The sequence below is a fragment of the Spea bombifrons genome, chromosome 2 (assembly GCF_027358695.1).
Source record: "Spea bombifrons isolate aSpeBom1 chromosome 2, aSpeBom1.2.pri, whole genome shotgun sequence".
Classification (NCBI taxonomy): Eukaryota; Metazoa; Chordata; class Amphibia; order Anura; family Pelobatidae; genus Spea; species Spea bombifrons.
Window position 1 is genome coordinate 26,963,659 of NC_071088.1, and position 21,823 is coordinate 26,985,481.

General features: G+C 38.1%; 1 protein-coding gene across 1 annotated transcript in view; it reads left to right on the forward strand.

Annotated features, from left to right (window-relative positions):
- Positions 1-21,823, forward strand: part of HSF5 (heat shock transcription factor 5) — a 24,364-nt gene continuing 2,541 nt past the window's right edge. Inside the window, exons 1-4 of the mRNA XM_053455868.1 lie at positions 1-577; positions 2,112-2,489; positions 4,213-4,310; positions 4,525-5,034. Of these exons, the coding sequence (XP_053311843.1) occupies positions 1-577; positions 2,112-2,489; positions 4,213-4,310; positions 4,525-5,034 (1,563 nt within the window). The remainder of the gene's footprint in view (positions 578-2,111; positions 2,490-4,212; positions 4,311-4,524; positions 5,035-21,823) is intronic.

The following is a 21,823-nucleotide window of genomic DNA, read 5'->3' on the forward strand; positions in this document are numbered from 1 at the left end:
ATGGATGCAGATGACTCCATACCAGCTACACCTGTCAATCCCAATAATTTCCCAGCAAAGCTCTGGCGTTTAGTGAATAACCCATGCTACCTGTCCATCTTCTGGGACACACGTGGGGAAGGGATCATCATTGATCAGCAGCTCTTTGAAACTGAACTCCTTAGTGCCTCAAAGTCAATAAATGAGAACAGTGAACTCTTTAAGACTACCAACTTCACCAGCTTTATCCGTCAGCTCAACCTCTATGGCTTCAGGAAGGTTGTAATGGGTGTCGATGGCCACTCTGGCCACCGTCATCCCAAAGGCAACCCATGCGTTGGTGATGGGCAAGTCCATTACTTCCACAATGCCTACTTCCGCAAGGACCGTCCAGATTTACTGCTCAATATGAAGAGGCTGACGAGCACTAATAAGGCAAAGTTAGCTGCTGGCCTCGAAGTAAATTCCCGGCCTCCAAGTCGCTTGCAAAGACTACTTAACAGCTCAATGGAGCAAAGCAAGATGGAGAAGCAGAGCACTGGTATGGAGCCATACAGGTTCACCAGTAACATGGCGTTGGCCCCCAGACCACCAAAGGGTACGGTTCCATTTTTTATATTAAGTGGTTTAACATCCCACTTGAATCAAAGCTATTATTATTATTTAAATAAACAAATATAATGTTTGTACTATAGAGATTGCTACTCTAATCATCACTGTGCTGGTCAGGTAAAATTTTTGGCCATCAATTGCATAGAGGCTTTGGGGAAATTGAATTCATGACTGTAAATGTTCATAACTTATTTCTGTAAGTTGGTTTTAAGAACGTGGCCTTTTTAGGTTATTTAGCCAAAGTACAACGCTTGAAGTAATATCAGCAACACCATATAACATCCAATAAAACCTCACATTTTGGGGCAAGTCACCTTGGCCACCTAAATTATACAGAAAGACAAAAAAGCAGAGCTTTGCAGATGTGAATTCAGCTCCAAGATTATCAGTTTCATAAATATTTTTTTCTTTCTGAATGAGAATCAAAATCTGTAACAGAATCCCTTTAATTGTTTGTTTGCACGTTAATTAGATAAATCCTAAAGCTTTCGAAAGGATTACTGCTGTAAAAAAAATACCCAAATTACACGTTTTAGGAATCTCCAGGTGTGGAAAAAAGTGCTGAAGTCGATATGTCTTTTGTATTGTGGTACCAGAGTCGGTGTGTATCTGTGCGTAATGTTAAAGGTTATCTGCAGTACTGTACAAAGTTGTGCAGCACTGATGAAAGGTGTGTGTGTCGAATTGCACCAATAAACGTCAATTAATTACAGACCAGGGGATAGTAAATGAAAATAAAAACATTGTTGGGGAAGAAAAAAAAATTCACTTCTACATATCATGGCTGGCTTCTGGATCCAAGTCAAATTTTAGTTGTTTTAGTTTAGTTGTTTGCAAGTGTATGCAACTTTAAATTTAGTGAGTTACAGGCAAGGGCATGCAAGCCTAGTGTCAACTTGCATATCCTCGCCTGTAATTTGCAAAATTAACACACACAACAACGTTATAATTAAATGACCAAGGGTGAGAGATGATTGCCCCTTCACCCACCCTGTGCTCCATCGGGGTAATTAAATAACCCATGGGGGTGGGTAAAGAAAAGATATATATATATATATTATTTTTTTGTACAGAAAACCTTATCTACACACTCACTTCTTTAAGTCCTGTGTGGTGGGGGGGGGGGGTGTTCCATCTGGCACCAGGAGAATCCAGGCTTAGAAGCCTGTATTCCATCTCTTTATTGGGCTCCATAGACTTCAATGGTGTCCTTTGAAGTCCATGGAGATGCAATGCAAGCTTCTACCACTGGTGAACATCAGTCTACATAAGACAGTGCCATCAGTCTACTGCAAACTCACAATTTTGCCAACACGCAAACACTTTAGTGAAAAGATCTGATAGCCCTATTAGTGTGATGTTTTTTCTTTGCAGACTAAATCATTCTGTGGTAACTAGAGTAATCTTTGCTGATGTAGCCTCAAAACAAGGAAAATAGGAAATAGGATATTGCATGGGTATATAAATGAAAATGATGAAATAACCTGTAAAACATTTGTTATTTTCTGTTATTTGTACAGGCCCAATGACTATTGGTCATATGCATCATTCTTGTCAAAGGGAAAATCCCTCTCCTTATCCATATCTTGGTCCTGCATCTCGAGGTCATATTCCTTTCCCATTACCTGGCATGGACCACACTTCACTTTCTTCACGAACATGGCCTAACTCCTTGGGTCTGCTGCCAGGACCAGTAGAGTCTCCATCATCTTTCCCTGAACAGGGTCTTATGTTCCCTGTCCTACAAAGGCTCGCAACTGAAGCCCCCTACGCACTCCAACCAAGTTCAACTCCTGTCCATGTCCGTCAAGGTCCTGCCAACATTCCAGGGGGTGTGCAAAATTATGGTGGTTATGGCCACCCCTTACCACCATACCCCCAGCCATACTATCCAGCAGGTGAGTTTATTTTATAATTATGCTCCTTTAACCTGCTTTGTTAATAAACAATGCTTGATAAGATCAGCTATAGTAATAGCCTTAAGAGATTAATCGATATATCAAATGTACAAAGGTGGAAAAATACTAATTAACCCTTTAACATTTTTACTGTGACCTATTTTAGATAACAGTATTGTTTCCACATCTGCTTTTTGAAATCCCTTTAAGTCTAGTTCATGAGATGTCATGAACCATGTGTTTTATTGACAATTGTCAAACTTTTTTGCATTTTGATTATTCTGTTATTCAGAATGGAGATATAAAGGACATGTGACAATTTGGCTGATCACACTAATTCTTCCTGCATGAAGTACTAAGGGTGTTGTGTTGATAAAATCTTTACAAGGAAAAAGACACCAAAATGCCTTTGTCGCCAATCTATATTTTTAATGAGTTGTGTAGACAAAAAAAAACTATTTTTATTTATTTGTTTTATAAGTTATTTCACAAATTTCAGATGTTGTTTTTGTTAACATGTTTTGATGTTTCTCCTGCAAATCTCCCCTTGTTGCGCCCTCTGTTGAAGATTTTTCATAGTCACCAGTTCTGAGTTCAACAGAAATCATGTAGATAAAATGTTTATCCACTAGAAATTCAGTATTTCAATGTTTTTTTTTGTTTACCAGTGATACCTAAACTAGATAACAATTTCACTTAGATCTTGGTACGTGATGAATCGTGATTTAGTCCCATTACTGACGACCCATCAAAACTGGGGCGTTATATGCACAACTCCCTGATCAAACCTCAAATAACGATTGTGGCATCTATACTACAAACACCAAAAGGGTACATTGAAACCAATAGAAAGCAACTTATCCTATTGATTCAGTTGGGCCTCACAAGGTGTTAGCACTTCTTGGTCCATGAAGTGAATATACTTTTATACATTCATACATTCTTTACTATAAACTACTTTTGTCTACAATTCACAAGACACGTTTGATCGATTTAATGCAATGATGAAATGTGCAGACGAGCCGAAAGACATTATACCCAGATTTAACCCTTTCAGTCCCAAGACATGTTACGAAGCATAAAGAATAAGAGACTAGACTTCTGGGGTAATAATTTGTCATTGAGTTAGGACTTACATATACTTATTATTACCACACCACCTTCACAGTTACCTACATAGAAATGTCCTTATTGAATTACATATTTTCACTTTCACATTTGGTACATATTGTTCATTTAGCATCAAATCTGTGGATATCTATTAGCTGCAAAAGCAAACCAAATATATTAATTTTAGACAAGCATAAGTAGACATCACAAGAAGCTTTAGCAAATATATAGATTACTTATGGCGCTAGCTGTAATGAGCTTCAGCTGCGGTAATGGCAAAGTTTGTTTGAGCAGAGCCCTCCTTACCTTTTTTTTTAAGTTGAATTGTTATGTTAAATGCTACTTGATATGTCCTTTTTACCCATTAGGCAGCACAGCATAATATGAGGGCGCTATATAAAACCATAAATAATAACTCACTTCAGTTTGATATTATAGGGGACACAGTAGACCCAAAGAACATTGGGCTTTAAATGTGTAGGTAAAGTAGATCAGTTGGCAATCATTTTTGCATAAGTGCTTGAAACTGTCCTGCTGTTTTAAGAATATGTTTGTATCTAATCAATAATGCTTGTAATGCTTAGTATCTCTTTCCTGTTTATTCTGTCCTCAGCTTTTCTCCAATACAGCTCCTCAGCCGCTCATTTGGAGCATCTCGCTGGCTGTTCCAGCACTGCTGTCTCCTCTTACCAACACTGCAGCTATTTTCAGGTTAGTACAAAAAAGTTGGACACTTTGCTTTGTGTGTTTTAGATGTTGAACTTGATAGTTTTAGAAAATTCTAAATTCTGTTATCCATAAAAAAAATCATTATAGATATGAATAGAAGATACTTGTTAGGAGATAGTTTCCACTATTTCACTTTAAAAAGCCTATTTGCATGTGACAGTATTCATAAATGATATTGACAAATGTCTTGCTGCAGTCTCCACGTATGCAGTCGTCATACCCAATGGACTTCTTGCCTCCGTTTTGGCCAGCTGGTGACTCCAATGTGTTAAAGAAAGATGATGTAAATCTAGATGCTGTGTTCCAGACTGTGGATGAGCTACCCTCATCTCCCAAAGTAGATACGGTGAAGATGGACACACAGGAAACTCAGGATAGGCCATCTTCTCTACCTATAAAACATCCCAATGAATTGAATACGAGGGATTCTAGTAGTCAAACAAATCAGCTGTTCTTAACACCTGTAAATGCTAATATTCCATCATATGTAGCAGCTGACCAGTCTATTCGCTTCCCATTGTCAGAGCCTAGTGATAATAGTAACCCCCACCAGGGACTTCAAAAAGAGGCAAACCCTAGAGTCTTCCCCTCACCGTTTAATGTGCTGGATCCAAACATTTCTGTAAAACTGGAAAAGGATGAGGATCAAACAGCAGAGATCTCAGCAGAGCAAAATGAACCAGAATTGCACGTCCACCCTCTGCAGGTAACTGTATTGTGCTATTTTATAAGAAAAACCCTGACATTTTGTTGTCATTGGCACCCAAGCCTGTTATGTGGACATCTGGAAAGTGTTGGATACATTGTCCCATTGCTGTAGGACCTTATTTTTCAATTACTTTCTTCTGAAATGGCTGACCGGAGAGAGGTTTGCTTTGATCTGCCTAGAGAGGTTGAGATTTTATATTGAAAATAGAGTTAATTCTGAAACGTCTCAACATTACATGCACTAAATGTGTGGTTGAGTAGATAGCACTTGTCAGTTTACCGTGTGCCCTGTGTGGGAAATACATTGGTTGCAGGTAAGTGTGCTTTTAAAGTTGGATGTTTACCCTAGTCTTGATTTTGGATGGCCATTAAATTGAGCCTGTTGTTCCTAATAATGAATTTTGCAGAAATTGACTGTTCAGCCCAAGAATGCACCTAGATGATACAACTTATCACCTTACATACTATAAACATACTTTGGTGATCTCAGTTACTAATGGAGTGGATTGATGATGGAGAAATGATATCACTTCCAGCCACAGAGGGATTCGCTTATGTGGCCTTTGAACTTGATGGCATTTGCAACTGTTTCCTGGAATATATGGGAGTTAGGAATGTTTGTATCTTGCTTTCATCCTTCAGGGGGATTATCCTGGTTTTATGTGTGTGTATTTATGCATTTCTTTTGTAGGTAGAGTTGAAGGATGCCAATACCCCACCTATGGAATCAACTCGATACATATCTTCTGAAACAAACTTGGCTAAGCGAGAGACTAAAAAGATCAATTGAATTTCAGTCACCAGGTAAGTTAGCAAGGATTTTAGCAAAATAACAAATTGATACATTTACAGTGGCTGTGTTTTTTTTTTCCTTTTTTTGAATTTTGCTTGTTTAACTTTGCTATCTTCAAGAAGAGTCAGGATGGCAGAGTTGTGTAGTTTGATCCCAAACCACCTACATTTGAAAATGAATCATTTAATTGGTTAGGGACTGGTGTGTCACACAAAAAAAACCCTCATTTAGCTACTTCGAATTCTGCCATCAGGGGAAAAAATTCCTTCTCGACTCCAAAAGGCAATCGGATTTCTCCTTGGATCAAGTAGCTCTAAAATATTAATTCTATTTACAGCCCTAAACCTTGATTTAATTGTTTTTGTACTAGTTTACCTTTTAATATGTTGTCCTAAGGTAAGTCCCCCTAAGGAATGTCTCGGGTGATGATTTACCACAGAACCAGCAATCAAGTTTTATCCCAACTAAGCCAGACTTTCTAGCATTTTGACTCAATGAGGCTCTCTCTATGATTATAGTGTGTAGTTGCCTAAGGCTGCTCCTAAAGAGTATATATATGTATAATACATATTGAATCTCATTAACTAGGCCTTAAATGACCAACCATATGATGTTTAAATTCGAGGAGACAGAAGTGTTATTTTCTAAGTCCAATAACTAAAGAATACCTGCACCGATTTGCAAGCAGGAAAAATGTGCATGTAACATGAACACAGGGCGGGAATGGACCTTTAAAGTTATAGTATTCTATTCCAGACTAAAATCCCCATCCCCCCCAGAAATCATTATTTTCTATATAATGTAGGTGATTACTAACCAAAAATTAATTTTTTTATGCAAACAATGTCTGACATTCAAAGGACTTGTCTGACAAACTGAATTCAACCTTTTTCTTTTTTTCTTCTCCTCCCACAGACAATCATTTAATGGAAGTACCGTGCAAACAGGAGCATTTTCCTAAGGAGCAAGCACTAACGGAGTCATCTTGAAGTTGTATAACAGTTGAGCAGTGTATGTGTGTGTGTATATATATATATATATATATATATATATATATATATATATATATATATATATGATTTTTCTTTCAAAAACGTGCAAAATGGTTTCTACGTATGGCTCAAATGAAAACAAACACATAGTATTTATCTAGAATAAGAGACTTTTGTTTAATTTGTTATAACATTTGCTATATAGTTTTTAAATTTAGTATGTATACAGCATTTATTTCAGTGTATTAGAAAATATCTTTTAGTATTATATGTATAATATATTACAATTATATGTGTGTATCTGTATAGTTGTATGCATATATACACAAATATATATATATATATATATGGCTGTGTGTGTATAATATATACATTCTGTACAACCTGTTTTTAAGCTCCTGCTTGCGTTTGCATGCCAGCCGCCTCCTGGTCACTGTTGTGCTTGAGCATCTTTTGAATTGTAGCCATCAACAGCTTGAAGGCTATTGCTTGCCAGCCTTATGCTTGCCAGTATGTCCAAAGTGTGTCATACAGTTGCATTTCTCTATATAAAGCGTATGTACGTTTTCATTACAGTTGGGTTACCGCTGTTTTTGTGTTTTTCATTTTTATCCTACCTCTGCTGATATTCAAAATGTTTGTTGCTGTGTTTTTAATCTAATGTATTATTTATATATTTATAAAGAGGTATATACAATAAATTGTGCATTAACACCTTCTGTTTCGTTAAAAAACACAGTGAGGATTACGTATAAAGGGCAGTTCTGCTACTATGTAGTATGGGTGGTGCAATCGCCATGGCAACCAAAGAAACATGCTTACTGTTAGCAACACTTCCATAATACAGGAAGAACCGCACTTCCACAAAAATAGGCGCAAACAAAAAAAAAATGCCATGGTGTAACTGCATAATCGGGTAATTTTTTTATTTTCTATAACCACGCCAGAGGGACCAGCAATACAACAACAACCATGTTTTGTTTGCGTTATCCATGGTGACCAAGTGCTTTGAAGATTTTTTTTTTTTTTACACAATCTTAACTTCCCTGTCTTTCATCATCGGCGAGTAGCTTTGTTCTCAGCCACATCACAGTTCCTGTTCGTTCGGTCGTATCATAATTCATGTTCTGTATTGCAATCCTTAGAATGAAATTGTAAGGATTGCAATATATTATATCGGCAGTTACATTTAGTAATGTGAGTTTAAAACGTCTGTCATATACAAATCTCATTTTCCCACAGAGATTATGTGAATAATTAACATATATTATACTGTGTTACATAATTACGCTTTAAATATCACTGTTCCTATGCAATGTATACTTTTAATCTATCACTGCTGCAACATAAACATTTCCTTTGAAAATACAAAGTAGACTGGGTAGGGTTTGGGGATTCATCATTATTAGAAGTAAACTTTTTAATGCTTAATTTGGGTATAAAGTCCCCTTTTCTTTGCACCCGTATCATGTCCCAGCGTAAAGTGCTTGGGGTCTTTTAAATGTTAACTAAGACCCATTATTTCTTCTAAGCATATCCATTAATCCATGACAGTCAGTGGGCAAATAGGCAGGGAGTGCTGAAGACTGTCAGCCCTGGGGCAAAGCCTGCCAAATGGCCTAGTAATAAAGTGTCCCAAAACATATTTACCATAAAACACACTCAGTCAACACACGTTCGCCATCAGGGAACAATGGACTGCATGGAAAATGTTTTAAGGGAGCACAGAAAAGATCTAGCTTGGGTGAACATTGCTTTAAATTCTTCATACTCTGTTGTGGTCTTTCTAGTAAAACTTCAAATCAGAGCAGCCCACGTAGAAATTAACCCCTTGTCCCCCTTACCAGCATTTCCCTTTTAAGATGGGCAGCTTTGTACCCCCTGGGCAGCCGTGGGCTCTTTATGCCTATGGAAGCAATCATACGCATTCATCCCTTTGTCCGCCCCCAACAATTTTCCATGCACGAGATGTGATCAGCCAAGCACATCTCCTGGCATGTGATACACTTACTGTCAGCGCCTGTGCTGTCTCAGCGACCATCATAGGGGTATAAAGACCCCCCGCAATAAATATGTCCAGCTTTCTTGCCTCTGATTAGATTCTTCAAGCAATTAAGAAGGCAGGGAGCTGCAGCTGTGGAGCTACAGCTTCTACCTAACTTTTATAATAACACATATTAAAACACTCAAAAGTATCATTTAATTTGTTTAACCATTTTAGTAGCAGAGATCTGAAAAATTACTTCCCCCCTGGGAGGCCAAGACATTTTCAACAATTTTCACATCCTTTTGTTTAACCGTGATTTTTCGGCAGACGTTTTGCTATTGATTGGTAGCTCACTTGAGGCAAATTTTCCATCATGAAACAAGATATTAATTCTTAAGTACATGTATACATTTTTTTTAAGAAAAATACATTTGATGTTTTTTATTAAACTACATCCCATGAGTATGTATGTATTTGAGTATTTTTAGATTTAACTATACTTTTTGTAAACATATACAATCATGCGTGCGCAAAGAGGCTTCAAGCAGAGAAATTGTCACGGTTGAAACAAAAAAGCCTTATGATTTGGAGGGGAAAACTCCCTGAAAATCTTAGACACCCCATTCACCTTTTTTGGTGGACCACTGCATACACAGAGCTAACTGGAAGACAGTTTTTACATTTTGTGCACGCTGGAGTCTTTGCACATGCGGCGTGGTTTTTGCTGAAGTTCTTTCAATGGGTTAGGGGATACATTTTAATTGTTTTTTTGGTGTCTCAAAGGACGATTAGACTAAATTACTATTACTAATAACTATTGATCAGTAAGACGGGACCATTTTTAGTGACTTGTTAAAAATCAAAATTAATATTTTACAATAAAATATCCGTATTCCAGATCACTTGTGACAGGTTTATGCCACCAACATTTGTCAGTGAGACAATAGTCAGTGACCTAGAGTGCACTTATCAGTGATCAGATAATTAAAATGAAAAATCTAATGTAATAATGTAAAAAATCATTAAGTATTTATTTTTATTTATAAATGTGTGCGTGTTTTTTTTTTTACCTGTACGATCTGGATGATCCTTCTCTATGACAGCTGTCAATGATAGGAGGGGAGAGGTCATCAAGTGGCAGATCATCATCAGCCCACTCCTGATTGGTTCTGCAGCACTCTGACCTGCTGCAGAGCTAATTAACAGCAACTGACCTGGAAGCACCTTTGACTTCCAGGTCATTCTTTTTAACTATATCTTTTTGTTTTAACTATATATCCATAGGAGCACAGCATTGATTTCACTTTGTCCCCATGAGAGCGATTGTGCAGCGTTAACCTCTTTAATGCTGCAATTGACGGTAGAAGAAACCTCAATCCCATTCCTGAAGCTGCCTATGCCAGCAGGGACTGATGATCGCAAGGTTAATGCTGCACAATCGCTCTTAAAGTAGTGACCGTGCAGCTTTTTTCATGAAAAAAACTTCCCTCATTGCAGAACAATGTTTGAAGCGGCTAAATGCCACTGATGGGGCTGGGGAGGGTGAAAAGCGTGGCTACGTACGTGCTACGTAGCTGGCCGTTGAGGCCCAATTTGCCCGCTACATGGGACATATGCAGCTTTGCACTCCAGGGGTAAAGTTTAATATGTGTTACGGAATAAAACCTTTGGACATCAAACTGTCCCTTTAATTTAAAAGAAATGTGATTGTTAATCTTTACTGTTTTTAGAGAACAAAAGCCAAGAGTTTTGTTGAAAAGGACATCTCAGTGTCTTAAAGACCACTCCCACAAAAATAAATACATTTGTGTATTTAACGTTTAACAGGTATGTGAATTTGCCCAGAATTTGATGAAACAGTGATGCTGTTTACATAAGGAATGTCCTGACGAAACAGAATTTAAAAAGAAAACAAATTCAGAAGCCGTTGATGTTTAAAGACGCTTCTAGTCTGCACTTGCCTATATTTTATTTGCACTAGTGCAGCCTCGTGAGATATAGTGATCCCTTTGTAGAAGCTTTGACTGTTAAATCTTGAAGGAATCTTAACATTCCTCCGTGACCGGCTTTGAAATTGCTCGATATGTTTCCACTGTCAAAACATCATTACCTGCAAGATCAATACTTAGTAGCTCTCAAAATGTTGATATATTTCACACTCCTCAGGCAGATAGTTTGAGATAAATTGGTCTTTGCCCAATATATTTACTTCTAGGAGCAACCTATGCTGTAGCGCAGTGAAATAGTCTGGCAGACGACCTCTGCAGTGAGGACGGTTGCTGCAGATTGTGCTGTTGGGGTGGTGTACTGGGTCAACCGGGGACATACCAAGACATTTTGGACTATGCTTCTAACTTTGGTGAAGGCCCATTTCTATTCCAGCATGACTGTGCCCCAGTGCACATAGCAAGGTCCATAAAGACATGGTTGAATACGTTTGTTTTGGAAAAACTTGAGTGGCCCTCAACCCCATCGAACACCTTTGGGATGAACTGGAATGGAGATTGCGAGCCAGACCATCTCGTCTAACATCATTGCCTGACCTCACAAATACTCTACTGGATGACTGGGCAAAAATCTTCCCAGAAGACTGGAAGCTGTTATAGCTGCAAAGGGGAAGCTGTCAAGTACATATTAATGTCCCAATACTTTTGTCCATATAGTGTATATATAATATACAGTATTTGAGTCATGGAGAAGGTGGCTGATATGGTCTTTGTGTCACCATAACCTCCCTTATGGCTCATATACATTTGGCCACAACATGACCCTTACCATGACCACAAGTACTTTTGCAGAGCGAATTCTTGAATATATATATAGTTATATATATATAGTTATTATGATTATTATTATTTTACAAGATACTGAGGAGAAACACAGTAAAAAAGATTACCATATATTGGTGAAATGTTTTGTATTCTGACTATGGCTCAGAGATTAAAAACCACAAATAGTTTTTCAATCAAAAAGATTTTCAATCATCTACAAACCTGTGATCTCTCCATCACTGAGAGTATTTCACTGGAATGATCTGATATTTACTTTTAGAAATGGCCCCAAGTATAATATAATTTTCTGTTTCATACAGTTCCACACGCATGATTGTTCTATTCCTGGAATAAGCGTGTTTAAGTGTGCAATGCTCCGCTTCCACACCCTCTAGATTACAGCTGTTTGAGCCGGCTTCTTTTAGTAAACAATAGGGTAATGTAAAAAGCTGATAATACTGTAAATTACACATTCTGTCAATCTTTCTGAAAGACCTAAATACATTGTGAGAAGGGGGGTGCATAGAACAAGGTCAGCCGCACTGCTCACAATTCTGCCCGAAGCAAATATATGAAGGACGCGCAGCCTTGGTTCTGTTTATACATCAAAATATGTTGGCGTTATGTGCGTAAGGATTCTGTCCTAGGCTGACTACTATATCTAGCCAAGACAGGCTTTATAATGATCTTACTCCACTGCAGACATCTTTGAAAAGAAGTGGACTGAATTACAGCGGTAAGCGACGGGGGTAGGCAGGGGTTCTGCCCGTGGTCAGTACCCAGCCAAGATATGCCACTAGCAAAGATCCAACGTGTCGAGGCATTTGGCACACACTCCACTTAACTACTAATTCTTTCGGATTCTATTGTTATGAATTTCAAGAATATGGAATATTTGATCACTAATGGCAATGGCTGTCACAGAGCCCCGGGGATTTGCACCTGCTGCACATAAGGAATGTATGATAATCAATGTATTGGGACCTGAGCAAGGAACCCATAGGGTTGTCTACCCACCGGTGTAGACGTTAGTGCTCCTACTTTGTCATTTTGCTTCACATTTATCACAAAACATTGGGAATTGCTGTTCTGGTGCAAGTTATATGGTACTATCAATAGTAACATTGCATTGGTTACTATGGGGTTTGCCCCACTTTTACCATTTTAGTAAAAGACAAGCTCCTTACAACCCCCACTGTGAAGCGACGGACTACCTTTATTTATTTAAGTTAAAAGGGACAGCTTCCTAGTGAAACTGGCAGCTTCTTGTGTTAAGAAAGACAAACACCACTGACCTCTGCAAGCTTACTGTGAGGTCAGAGGTCACAAGCAAAGCTTTAGCGCTATCATCCAAATAATGTCAAAAGAAGGAGAGCTTCTGAATTCCTAACCCCTGACACCAGCTTGATCTCTGTGCTGATTACGGATGAAATGGGGAAACCAGAGATAGCCGTTGCCCCAACCTTTATGAAAGCACGGGAAAGCACAAATTACAGAAAATGTAAAGCATCAGAGGCTGCCTAACCTAAAATGCATAACCTTATATTTATACAGTATAAACTGAGGCTGCCAGACAACCCATCAGCTGTTCAACTGTGGTCCCTGAAGGAATAATTACAGTGTTATTCTCACTGGGGCATTATCTGTCTGTGATTTGGAATGGCCTTGTTGTGATTAATATTTAGTTATAGAGCATTTTATGTAGTGATATATACTTTGATTATGATGGTAGTGAAAGGCCATATCGCACAAAACATTAACGACAAATTAATGATTTATGAGTCCTAAACTGGCGTTCTGGAATGCAAAATGTAAACAGGTGTTAAATGTATAATATTGATGTATTCATTGATTTACGGAAACATTTATTTAGAGAATTATACGTAAACGTATGATTACATTATTCTTTATTCAAAAAAATCAGGAAAATAATGAGATGGACATGAAAAAGCCCTGTGTGCGACAAATGATAGAATTTAAGATTATATATTCTCGTCGAAAGGAAAGGCTTACTATTTTTCCCTGTATGAGGTATTTATATTAGCAGCAGGCTACCTGGCAATGTGTGTTACGTTTTTGTTGAAGCAGAAGAGCAGGAAAGCTTGTGTAAAGTTTTGGATGGGTGTCATTAGTAACAGCTTGTTTAAACCGCAGTAAATCCAGTGTTTGCTATAGTTGTGAGTCTTCCTTTTTAGCCTGACATCAGACAAAGGGAGATACTAGCCTCAGAGACATATTCAGGTCTAGGGCAGCAGGTCCTTCGTTGAATAACAGGGAGCCGTTTACTACATTGGGCTACAGGGCCACTGCTCAACAAGCCGGTTAAAGGTGGGAATCACCGGTCTCCCCAACACTATGGAGGCCTATGTCGATGGGGCGGCTGGTGGCTCTGTTGTGGGTCAAGATTAAATACCCCACTGACTAGCCTCAGCGGATGTCACAGGTGGGGCATGTGAAGCCAGAGAAGGGCAACATTTGCGCCATCAATATTTATTTGATTACATTGCACCCTGCATCAGTACCCTGAACTAGCTTCCGGAGACGCTTTCAGCTCGCTAGAACCAGCTTCTGAAAAATATGATAATGAATACGTGAGTAATGCTGTAAAATATAGAAATAAGTGGTGAATTTAATATTTATGTGACTTTTTTGCAACAAACATAACATTACATACGTATCACTTACTGTACCGTACATCCATATGTAAATAACAAAAGGATGTAAAAAACTATGAAATTAAAAAAAAAACAACAGTAAAGAACCTGACAATGGTGTTTTAAAATGGCAGAGTATCTATTGTGCATCTTGGTTCTCTACTTTTTTCATATTTAAATTATTGTTCTTTTTGCAATAATAATAATAACAATAATAAAATATTTTCCCAATTATTTCCAATTATATGCCAGTTCAGCAAAGTAAAGAAACCTAAATATGTTTCTAAAAAGCCTAGTACATTTTTGAAGTAAATGAGATTGCGCATGCATGCAGGTGGCACACAAACCCCTTATAGAGTACACAATATAGCTCAGGGTAGACATACATAATAGGGGGTTATACGACATAATTATACCAATCGACATGTATAAAATATACATTTATACACATATGACACCCTTTATGCACTTCTGGTTCCGGTGTCTTTTAGGTTTATGACTCCAAGGCGCTCATGATTCTGGCTAAGGGTCTTTGGAGTGATATGCCTTTTAATACCTGGCCATCATACCCATTATAATGGCTTAGGAGTTATATACCATGTGCCCACATAGCTATGTTTTAAATAAATATATGCTTACATATTTACATTTATTTATATGCACATTTATGTCATTTTATGTGTGTCTCTTTGTTATATTTTTTGTGTGTTTTTTGTTCACGCACAGATTCTGATCCCCCATGTAAGCTCGTATCAGATGATTTTATCTGTAATCTTACAAGCTGATCTATTTATAGTTTATCTGCCAGCATGCAAGGCCCTTTACGTTGTTTTCTTTACATTTTACTGTGGCCGCCTGTAGCTATAGAAAGGCCGTATACCAACATTACTCACCACCTAAAATTGTGAAAATTCACTAGAAAAACAAGAAATGTGATCCTTATCCTTATCTCAGTTTAGAATGATTTTTACTGACATGCAAAAGCAACTCGCCATGATATAACTATCTGTGAGTGCCATCACAAAGGGAGTAAAAGAACTATGATGTCACAGCTGATTAAATATTGCATTAAAGTGAACATGGCCTTCAGTGAACATTTCATAGAATTAAAAATTCTATGTTTCTAAGAAAAACGTGAACCAGGAAATATTTCATAATCATTTTTTTCCGTGATATTATTTTGTATTTATTTTATTGTATTTATTTTATTGTCCCAATCTATCTTTTTTTTGCCTTCATTTTGATTTGGAATGAGGGTTATATGGGGCCGGTAATGCTACAGACATGTCATAATTAAAGGGTCTGATGACAAGCCCTCAGGAATGGGCGCATTGAGCGACCATGGTTGGCAGATTTTCTCTAAAGATTGTTCTTCCTTTGAAGCCCTTTAACCCTTGGAGTCCTGGGTATTTTTCAGTTTCATGGTCCCTGGAGGCCAGCTCAATTTTTGTAATTTTGCTATTGTTTTATTTAGGAGGCAACCCCACAGCTTACACTTTAACAAAGAGAAACCTATATTTTGATTTCTGGAATTCATAAATGCCTGTTTTAAGGGAAACCGCGCATCACATCACTTGTTCTAAGGGTAAAGTGGGCAGACATCACATAGGGGTAAATGCCATAATTATAAGAAAGAATCTCAATCAAGGCATAAAATGTATGGTTCCACAACCTTTGCGGGTTATTGTACGCAAAAGCACCGATGCAAATTCTTTTATAAACAAAAATGTGTTGCTATAACTTTAAGTTTGTATACATTGTATTTATTGTGGGTGTTTTGACATATTATTCCTGCATGCTGACAAGCCAATCTATCTAAAGATCAGCAGCCAGCATGCAGTTATTTATTGCTTTTGAAACATAATTTACTTTAAAACTGAAGAAGATTCTATTCTGGTGGGCATGAAGCACTTTACTCATGAATGCCTCTTTGACTTAAGGACACCGTGAAAATCAGCTTCATTCTCGCAATGAAGTATGAATTCTTTCATGCATGGAAGTGTTGCAGTTTAGCTTTGAAGTTGTTTTACAGGATTACAGGTACCTGTGTATTATGGTAAAAAGTTACTCATAACTACCATGAGACACGGCAATCACTTAGCAAGCCTTTGCTTCGGGAAATCTACGATGCCATAAATCAGAGGTGCACACAGTATATGTCAAGAGGCAAAGCAATTCCAGAGAAACCAGCGCCAGGTTCTTCGGTGATTATTATATGGACTGTGATTCATGCTTACAACATTTATAGGTGATTGGCCTCTATAAAATAAAAAGTACATTTTTCCAACAGCAGTTACACGATACACAAATCTAATTTTGGGTGTTTGATATGGGGATCCACAAGAACAAAGTCAAATGTTTTCAAAAGTGGTCATAATACTGCCTTCAACTGAAAAACATCTCCAGAATCTGCCCGTTCCTCACGCAAGAAACAACAAAAACATGAATCCACTCCATTGTGATATCCCATCTGGATTACTAACTGGTCTCCCCCTCTTTCACCTTTGCACCGCTTCATCCCATCATCAACACTGCAGCTAGATGAATCTTTCTCTGTCACCTTTCCTCGTCTGCTGCTCCACCATGCCAATCGCTTCCCCATACCCTTTAGAATCAAATTCAAACTTCTGACCCTGAGCTACAGAACCCTCAGCATCTCTGCACCCCCTATATCTCTGCCCTCTTATCCGAATACATCGAACCGCCTTCCTCATTCATCTCATTACATCTACTGTCATTACCTCTTCCCACTCCCGTATTCAGGATTTCACCTGTGCTGCACCTCTTATCTGGAATTCCCTTTCATTCTATCAGACTTTCTCCCATGTGTACAACCTTTCTTCCTAACACTCTCAGCCAGCATCCTAATCAAGCCGTCTGAACGATCAACAACCTCTACATATCATCAAGACCCAACCAACCGCCATCCAAGCCGTCCTTTCCTATTGTTTCACTTCCCCCTCCACCACTGACTAGATTGTAAGCTTGCAAGAGCAGGGCCCTCTTCTCCTTTGTAGCAGCTTCTTTTTGCGGATGACCTTAAACAATCCCACTGGTTGTAACAGCGCTACAGAATCTGCTGGCGTTATATAAATAAATGTAATGTTAATAGTTTTCATTTAATAAATATTGTGTCACAGAGAAAAAAAAAGGAAAAAAATGACTATTCCTGCGCTCTCCCTTCTATGCCAGCAGCACCTTAATTATGTGGTTTCCCCTCCACATACAGTGTTTTAAGTTTTAAAAGTTTTTAAAATATTAAGCGCTTTAATGGTTTTCATTGACTATTGTGCAAGCCATAGACCTCTTGGCTAAATCTAAGTCCTGGAACTGGGTCTGAAATATAGCTTTAAATGTCACAGGTGGATAAGCACCTCATGGTCCCTTCTCTCTCCCTGCTGGTATTGCATACCCGGCCAAGGGTCCCTCTTTCCTTTTTTTGTTTAAATAAAATACATTGTTTTTCTTCTATATACTCAGCTACATTAACAGCTATCAATAAGTCACAAAGTCACATGACCTCTACCCAAAACTCGAATCACACACCCTAAACCAAAAGTTTTGCTATTTCAAATGTTGTATGCTACAGTGTTTCCTTTTGTGGTGTGAACACAGTTACAAGAGGTTGTTGAACGCAATGAAAATTCAATATCTTATTTTACCTAGACGGATGTTTTCTTTACAAAATTACATTGTCAATATAAATGTGTCGTGCAAGGCTTTGTACAGCAAATTAACACAAAAACATAAAAATTGACGGCAGATAATAGCAAGTTGGTCCATCTAGTCTGCCCATTTTTCCCGATGTAGAGACTAATAGCTTAATTGGCCCTCATTTTTGTCTTAGATTCAGAATTAGCCTCTACCGCTTCTGCTGGGAGGCTGTTCCATTTATATACCACCCTAAAATAAGTGAAAGGATGATCGAAAAGAATATATAAGAAAGATATAAAAAAGGAAAACTGCCAGGATAAACTCATCCAGCCTGCAGGGTAAAGTTACCGTATGTTAATATTCCCAGCTGGGGAATTTTTATTAGCTATTTTGTTATTTTGTGTTATCTTTTATATGCTGATGAATTTCCACAATTTCATTGCATTTTTTTTCACAATAGTGATGGAAAAGGCCAGACAAATCTGAAAATAAAACAAAACCTTACAATAAACACCGTAACATAGTATTATTTTTGAAATCAGCTATACATAAGAATGTTATGTTATTATTTTAAATCCAAGGAACGGCCCGCACACAGACACGTCCATCATGCATAATGCTTTTATTGTACCAGGCTCTCTTAGGCACTATTAGCCTGGAAAAACAAATACTTTTCACTTTAAAAGGCTCCCTTGCTTTTAAAAGGAATCTACCGTGACAATGTGTATGAGGTTGTGTAGCTTTTATCCATATTGCACTGGCCTGTAGTTCAGTGAAATGCTAAATAAATGTATTAAACAAATAATATTGATATTTTCTACGTGTTGAGATAGATTGTAAGCTCTCCTGTTGTTTCCGTATGTCATTGTGCTATATATTAATTGTTATGCCCTGTCTACCCTTTGTACAGCGCTGCGTAATCTGATGGCGCTATATAAAACAGTAAATAATTGTGATAATATTTAATACACATAACTAAGTTCTAATTGGATACATGCAGAATGAGACACAATAGACATTACATACATTACATTGCAAATGGAGAAGAGGGTCCTGCTCTTGAGAGCTTACAATCTAGCGGATGGTTGAGGGGGAAGTGAAACAGTAGGAGAGGACGGCTTGGATGGGGATGAGTTAATCGGGTCCGGATGATCTGTTGAAGTTCTTGATCGTGGCTTGATTATGATGCTGGCTGAGAGTGTTAGGAAGAAAGGTTGTACGTTTTTTAGTGAGCTTTTGAGAGGGAATTCCACCAAAGGGTTACAGCACTGGTGAAATCTCATTCTGGAGGGCATGGGGAGTATGGAGCGATTGGCATAGTTACAAGATACAAGGAGAGGGAGACCCCTCAGCATACCTTGCAGGGGTTCGCAAAGTTTTGGGTTACTTCTCTTCCTGCACAAGATCACCCAGCCTGCCCTATCTCATAAGAATACTAGGTTTTGTTTAGATTTTTCTAAAGTTGTCAAATCTGACATTTTTTCCTGATCGCCACCTATAATGCTGCCCTGAAGTATGTGAGATGTATAAACTCACTATAGACATTTGATCCCTTGATTAAGTTTTAGGTGGTTGCCAGCAACATGTAAAAAGTAGTCTAGGAAAAAAATGGCCAATATGGTAACCCTACCAGGAGGGAGCATTTCCTTGTGGAACTGTAAAAACATTGGGACAGCCCACCCATGGCACAAACACCGCACACACACACACACACAAAATGAGCCCCTACAACCAGTGTTTTTTAAATTCATAGGATTTTAGAACCAAATGGTATAATATACCTTGTAAGGATTTTTATGAGCGTACAATAGTCTTGAAAACCCACAATAATGTGTATAGAAATAGCAAAAACTGTGTGTAGGAATCAATTTGTGTACCTAAAACACCTGTTTCAGAATTAATTTGTGTACCTAAAATAAATTGTGTACCTAAAATACATTGTCTTCTCTAAATCTGTACCTAAGCAGATAAACAGCTATTAGTTAAGCACGTAAAGGGGTGTATTCACTAAGCCACGCATTTAGCGAATTTCCTTATGGATTATGAAGGACTGACCTACAAGAAGGGTTGAGGTGTATACGTGTAAAGCCAATTTAAGTCAGAGAGATAACTTCCAAGGCATCTCACCACATTAAGTATGCCTTATACAGGGTCAGTGGCTTTTCATAATGAATCTCTATAAGAATATTATATGTTGCAGTTAAAACTTTGCCTCTAACCACCCCCTCCCCAAACAAAGATTTCCCTCTTTAGCGGTTTAACATGTTGGGAGATTTGCGGTATGAATACGTTGCAGATTTTGTAATCTTGAGATACAACACCTTTGTCCCCTGTGGGATTGTAGAATAATTTGAAAGATTTTAGATTTATTATTATTTCAACGTGGTTGGATTCGTTGTTTGACCTTTCTATGCGTTTCCATTCTGCTTGGGGCTAAATTGTTGCTCCTTCTGCATGGTGAGTGTAATCTTGGGCCATTTTACTGGTCTTGAAATTCTACTTGTAACCAACGAGCGGACTTATAAAGACAGCAATATGAATTGATCAGCATAGATAAATTATTCAAACAAGAAAACTGTACATTGTGCCAGTGGACAAAAAGAAGGTCCAACATCAAGTCCTGCCTAGCAGATATCAGTCGAAAGGCTTTTTGAAGGGCGGTACCTGGAAGAGCCAAAGTATGTTGAGGGACGGCTGCATGGATCTGGGGCTGGTATAATTACCAGTAATGTTACTCTCATGTGATTGATACAGCGTTTCGTCATTTTGAAATTATTATATCCCATAACCTATTTACATAGATTAATATCTCTTTGGAAATGGAATGGACGTGTTATTGCTGTTTTGAATATCGGGCACTATAACACATTAGTGAGGTGCATCAAGTAGGTGAAGGTACTCTGGCTACCCTGATTATTGAAATGGTAAATGCACTACACCATTCATAAGTATTATAGTATTATTTCCCATGTTGCTTTCCAAGGAAAGTTTTTTCCTTCAGTTCATTAGAGGTATGTTCGGTTAATACTCTGAAAATGTCATGGTGAAATGGGTCACCAAAGACTTGGCTTTTTGGTGGAAGATGTGGTTGTTGGCTGTCTAGCTGCCAGCCCACTCTCTTTGAACACACGAGGGTTTCCCATCTTTGGGAAAGAACCAAGAAGATTCTGTCCTCCTATATGAAGAAGAAGGAGAGGGAGAAAAATAATGATGTTGAAGATTCTCTTGAGGAAAGAAGAACTTGAAGCTGAAGGCCTGGGAAGTCGGTGGTCCACCATGGTCATTTTTTGGCACAGGTGTGTGGCAAGGGACCTCAGCCCACATTTTCAAAGGAAGCGTTGCACTTTGACCTTATAAATGCTAAAATTGTCAGAAGAACAAATTTTCACTATATGATAATGCCAAGGTGATTTTGTTAGAATCTGTGACCGATTTAACAAGGGCTGATTAGCAGGGTACTTCACAGATGATATAGACCTGCTTGATAAACAAGTGTATGAGAAACCCTGATTAGAAGGTGATGAGAAACCCATTCAAGGAAACTATAATGAGACTTAAGTATCATCAAAACGTACAACCTTCCCCGTCACATGCCATGCACTCATGTAAATCATTAAAGTGCCCCATTCACCAAACAAATAACGATTTTGGTGGGTAAACTAAATTACATTTAGGCAGAGTGGCACTAATTTCATTTGGTTGTCTCCATGAGATGTAAGGCATGTGAGAGAGATTTAAAGGGTCAAGCAGCCAATAAGGCAGGGGGTAAGCTGAATGTTATGAACATGATTATCACATCAACCGTTTCTTCCAGGACTCAAACATTGCGTGTAAAGCGATGCCCTGCAGCAACCATCATGTGTAAAGCGATGCCCTGCAGCAAGTGGGGTGGATAACAGCAATTGATTCCCTTCTGTGAGCTTATTATTCACACAT